Source organism: Euprymna scolopes, chromosome 7 (assembly GCF_053919585.1).
Source record: "Euprymna scolopes isolate OS-2025 chromosome 7, ASM5391958v1, whole genome shotgun sequence".
Lineage (NCBI taxonomy): Eukaryota > Metazoa > Mollusca > Cephalopoda > Sepiida > Sepiolidae > Euprymna > Euprymna scolopes.
This window is the reverse complement of record NC_136488.1, coordinates 84,092,742-84,098,741: the sequence shown is the minus strand read 5'-3', so window position 1 is coordinate 84,098,741 and position 6,000 is coordinate 84,092,742. Positions and strand designations below refer to the sequence as shown.

The 6,000-nt window shown below is 31.0% G+C and overlaps 1 protein-coding gene across 1 annotated transcript in view; it reads right to left on the bottom strand.

The window, feature by feature from the left end:
* Nucleotides 1-205: 205 nt before the first annotated feature.
* Nucleotides 206-6,000, bottom strand: part of LOC145279818 (mRNA-capping enzyme-like) — an 83,064-nt gene continuing 77,269 nt past the window's right edge. Inside the window, exons 16-18 of the mRNA XM_080131187.1 lie at nt 4,803-4,869; nt 1,174-1,303; nt 206-619 (exon numbers count right to left, since the gene is read on the bottom strand). Coding sequence (XP_079987313.1) covers nt 447-619; nt 1,174-1,303; nt 4,803-4,869 — 370 coding nt within the window. The 3' untranslated portion in view covers nt 206-446. The remainder of the gene's footprint in view (nt 620-1,173; nt 1,304-4,802; nt 4,870-6,000) is intronic.

Sequence of the window (6,000 nt, the reverse complement as noted above, 5' to 3'; positions counted from 1 at the left end):
TAAAAATAAAACTATTTAATCAATTAACATAATTTTAGGAATATTATCTTTTTATTCCATCAAAGATACATACGTCATACAGATATTTCTAATGTTTTTGTTTTCAATATAGGGAGAGTTCTGAACAAGAACTGACATTTTAAATTTTAAAACTTCAATATAACCCTAATACTCAATTATTTAAAAAGAATTAAAAAAAAATTAATTTTGCTTCTACCACAGCATCTTTAGTAAAAAGTTAAAAAAAAATAAAAAATAAGAAAGAAAATTGTTTTTTTCTTCATTTTTTTCTCTTTCTTTTCTTTTCAGTCTTGTTGGGAAGGGGGAAAATGTGAAACATGGTGGTAAAAGTCAAATTCAGTTTTTTGGGGGTGGGGGTGAAATAAAAACAAAATTGTTTTTAGCTGAGGTTGGGTGGAGATGGAAATGTTCGTTCCAGTAAGACATCACATACGGGCGACTTTTTTGGGTGGTGGCATTAATTCTTGATCTCTTGATATAGGTACGGTTGGTTGCCCTGAAGGGGGATGAGGTCGTGGTGGTGGCATCCACCGACTGCCTTCAATGGTGTTTAAGAGAATTTCTTTAGTTACTGGACATCTGATACTGTTCCAGACACCTGAGGGGAAAAAAAATTTAACGTGTGTATAACTTAGCAGTAATCTTGCCAAATCAAAAAAAAATATCACAAGTTTTAAAAAATGTAAAAAAATAAAGTTTTTCAAGAAATACGGGCAAAAATAAAGCTTTTTAAAAAAAATACTGACTAAACGTTTTTAAAAAATTTTGACTAAAAGTTTTTTAAAAAATAGCTAAAATAAAGTGACTGTCAATCTCTCACATGCAAACATATTGGCTTCTCACTGTTTTCTGTCTTTGAATAAAATAAATGTTATAAACTAAACAAGTTGATTCAAAACAATGATAGTAATGATGGTGCCAACCACAACTATGAGAACAGCGAACGAGGGTATAAAAGATTTTTACATAAGGCATAACATTCAGAGAAGTAAAACAAAAAAATTGATGCTTAGACAAAAAAAATTGGGTTGAATGTTGTTCCAATAAATAAAAAAATTATAAGAACTAAAACAAAAGATAATATTGGCAATATGTAAATACAAAAAAAAAATATACAGAAAAAAAAACAGAAAATTTATGTAATATACTTACCCATGGCTGTATTGTAACTATTAGGGAAGGATTTATCTGTTCGTTGCCTCATGAACTTCCATACATTTTTCTCGGAATCCCAGGAACATTCAATAATTTTGTTATTAAGCTCTTTCATTTCGCGGGTAACCTAAAACACAATAAACAAAAAAAACTTATAAAAATAGAGATCTTGTCTGTAAATCAGTCACAATTTTTTTTTATCTAATAAGTTACAAAATTTGTCTCATTTTGAAACATTCGAAATCTTAACTACTTTTAGAAAATGGAGAATATTTCATCTATATATATAAAAGCCAAACGTCTGTGTGTATGTATGTATGTATGTATGTTTGTTTGTAACGCTAAAACTTTTGAAAGACGGAACCAAACTTGACAAATTTGGTATCATATCGAAGCCCCATCACCAGGATGACAAATATCGAAATTTCACGTCAAACGGACCACTAGAAGTTGGTCAACTGATCAGTTATCTTCGAGGGGGGCCCCAAAAAAACCTGTCATTATCTATATATATAAAAGACAAATGTTTGTAACGCTAAAACTTGAGATGAAAGATTCCTCTCCCCTAAGAATAAAACATATGTTCAATATCTGCTTTTGTTTTTTCATTGTTTATACGGTCCCGAGCAACGCCGGGTAGCCCTGCTAGTTAATAATAAATAACAAATTCCAAACAAATAAAGCAGATGCCATGAATGGAAACCAAACCCTTCAGTCTAATGTTCTACCAACTGAGTTGTTTGGGTGTTCTTTTAAACAGAGCTCCAAACATTACCTTAACAAAATAATTATAGCTTTGGTGTGACATTTTTTTTTCCTTTATTAAGCCATGGTCATAAAACCATTAGCAATAGACAGAGACTACTAAAATTATTAGGGAATGCATAAATTTGAGGAACGTTATGATAATCAATACAAAACTCCGAAAATGTGACAGTGATACATGTCCAATCACACAATTCTGAGGTAGAGTGTTCAGGACTGCAGAACATAATGCGGCAGAAGATCGCTAGTACATCTCTGAGCAAACACTAGTGTGATCATGCAGAGGGCCTAAAGTGAATGTATATTGACGCAGGTTTGGTCTGTTCAGCCACAGCACAAGGCAGTATTTAAACATTGCAGTAGGGCAAGAACCATGAAATAATCTGTAGGCAAAGATTTATGATTTACATCATGTTTTAAAACATGGATTCAAACAAAAATGGTACGAAATAAATGAATGGGTAAGCATTATCAATAGTGTTAAAATTATTTTGTAAGCACAAAATAATTTATATTGCTTTACATATTGGTATTACAAACAATTTAATAGTTAATATATGTTAGAATTAAGGTGCATATGCCCATCATTTTAGTTTTCTAAAAATTAAAAGTCTCTTTTCATTTTCTACAGGGGCAGAGCTAGATACAAGGTATGTTATGAATGTGGGGGAAAATGCAACTCCCTAAAAGAAGGCACTCTGGATTAGGGAAAAAAAACTGATTCAGTTTAATAAAATTCTCTCTCACCAACTGAAGACAGAACAGATACTATACTTTGATCCCAACCCAAAAGCCAAGAAGCGTAAAAATGAAAAGTACGAAAGAAAGCAAAAATAGTCAAACAGTGTGAGCATAGAAATTTTTAAAAGTGTTACGATTTGACAAGAGAGAGTCAAAGTTTTGAAATACACTTGGCAACAGTTAAGTCTTGGTTAAGCTAGATCACTAAGGAATCCTCAGAGATTATTGCATGGCCACTTAGGTAGGAGACAAATATTAGTACAAGACAAGGTTATAAAAGTAAGTTACTTTAATTAGCAAAATTATGCAACTAGGATCTTATTTTTATAGTATATATAGCAAACAAACATGCTATACTGTTTCCCCCTCCTCCTCTCAGAAGATGGTAATGTCTGGAAGGAGGATATCATGATGCACAAACATATACTACTACATTAGCACTATTATGGTTGTGAGGAATAACAGATACTACACACCCTCCTCCATCAAAAAAAAAAAAAAAAAAAAAGGAGCTAACACCATAGAGGATGGTCTTATAACAACATAAGAAATATTATACTATCCCCTCCAAACAGGAGGAATGAATCCCTAGGAGGAAGGTATGACTTTAAAACAGATACACAAACCCCCCACCTCCCAAATTAAATATAAGATAGTAATATAGTTTCAGCTTCAAACAGACCAAATCTCCATTATTACTAGAAATAATAGTACAGCATTGATTTCAAATAGATATCAAATTTTCATTAGATTTTATTATCTTTATAACTCTCTCTCTCTCTCTCTTTCCCTCTCTATCATATTATTATATAAAAAAGGCTTCATTTATTCTACATAATGTTCTATATATGTTCAATATCTACTACACTTGTCATCTTGAGTGTGATTTTCATGATGTTTCAAACGATGTAACCTCCAACCTTCTTTAGATGCATCTGATCGAATTCAGGAATCTTTGTCAAACTCTGCAATTTGCATGGAAATTCAAACGGGAACGTTTATTTAATCCACATTCTTAGGCCATTCACAATTGTATTCTTAGTATTACTCACACTAAGGATTGAACCTTCAACTCTCAGAAGAGAGGGTCGGGTTAGAACCGAGTTTTACTTAATATGTTATCCCTTACACCATGGGTCTCTGTTCAACAGAAAGATTGCAGAGTTTGACAAACTACACTCAAAGAAGATTGGCGGTTACATTTTTTTTTTTTTTTTTTTTTTTTTTATTTGATTTTGAAATATTTCATAGCTGTAAAAATGCCATTTCTGTGTACTATTTGTGCGTTCGAAAGTTAGAAAGTACCAGAATATTGGAAGAATGATTTGCATCATGATAATTCACGTTAGATTCAAAATTCGTCGCTGTAGCTTCAAGAATACTTTGAAAACCATGAGATGTGATCTACAGAATTGTGACAGGATGTGGAAACAGTTGCTAACAGAAGCGATTATAGCACACATTCGTCAGAAAATAAAAGAAGAGTAGAGAAAGACTAGCAACATCTCTTCTGTGACAAAGGGACTGTAGAGAAGAGAACATGTCACAATATTACAGGGCTGATTTCCAACTGACTATAACAGTCATTTTCAAGTTTAATGTTAACAAATTTTTGTCAAGCTGTCTTCTTAAATAACCTGACCAGTCTCAACCATCATCACATAATTGTTTCACTGTCCTCCTGACAAACTCTTTAAACCTTTTACTCGAGTAGCCTATGGGCCTTGATAAAAAAATTGGTAATTTTTTTTTTTTTCATTTCAAAAACACTCAAAGTATTTAAATAGCTACAAAATGTAACAGATAGCCATTTCAAAATATTCTTGAGGAGTTTGAAAGCACCAGAATATTGGAAGAAAATGGCCAGCACCATGATGATTTTGCTGGATTTTAAAATTTGGAAAAATATAGCTGCAGCTCAGTGTGCCTTGTATATTTTGAAGGCTACAAGATGTGAGATAGAGAAATGCAATGGAGATGTGGAAGCAGGAGGGATCATAACAGACATTTTAAGTGTGTTCACATAACAAAATTCAACAAGAAGCTGCAAAAATAGGTGCAGTAAAGGGCAATTGTCATAACTTGTTTGTTTCGAGTATAAATAATGAATAATGTCATACCTTCATCTCAGCAAATGGGAGTTCCTTTCCACCAACAAACAAATAACCCTTTGTTTCAGGCAACATTCTAAAATTAAAATAAACCACAAAAATTAAAAAATAGCCCATAAAAATGATTCATGTTTTAAAGTTTTATTTATTGATGACATCATATATCTTCTTTTGAATAAATGTTGATGAGTGAAATATACACACCACGTTTAAAGAAAAGTAGAGTTTAACGACTATAACTTTTGTTATATGACAAGGAAACAATAAAAAAATCAATTTCATTATATAAATATAAAAATATGAAATATTCTAAATCTCCATGATACAAGTAAATACTGCAGGTAAATTTAGCTCAATGATTAGGATTTTCAGTGTAACAGAGCTCATAATTATAATTCAATAGAATAGAAAATTTTATGAAATTTTGTAATCATGTTTCAAAAAAATTCAACACTAACAAATATTATTCTCGTGTACATATGTTTCAGAAATTTAGTGCCCATAATCTTATCAGCAGCACAAAAATTCTTTCTCAATTTGTTACAGGTAAAAGTTACAATGGAATTGGTAAATGATTACAAAAATAACATTTTTTTTTTTTTAATCAAGAAGGCTTTTGTGCATAAAAAAGCACCTCTAAAATATAGCAGTTAAAAATAAAGTGACAGCAAAGCTTTATGAAGTACTTACTTGGTATTAAAAATATTAGCATACACCAAAAATTATTTTTAAAAAAATGATCAGGTAATTGTATTTTTATTTACGTAATTCAACTATCTATTGTAATCCAGAGAAGTCCACCATTTCCGTCTTTATTAATAACTCAAGATTCACCAACCATCTCCCCTTGGCGTCAATAGCAAATAATAGATAAGTTACTTTTATTTTTTAATTAAAATTTTTTTTTTATGCATAAGTGCCTTTTTTTTTCTTTTTTATGACAGACTACAATAATTGGATTCATTAGTTAAATATATATATCTTCTTAAAAGAAAAAAAAAGTTTGGAGTTGAATTATCTCCTATGGTTTGAAAGAGTTCCATTAATGTTTACTAGTTTTGTCTACATTTCATAGCAGTTATTTTTCAAAAACTAATGGATAATTCATTTCCTGCAATATGAAAAGATGTTCCATTGTTCTTTCTTTACCCATCTATTATATAAAGGGTAAATGTCTGTATATCCGTCTAAAACTTGAAAAACACAC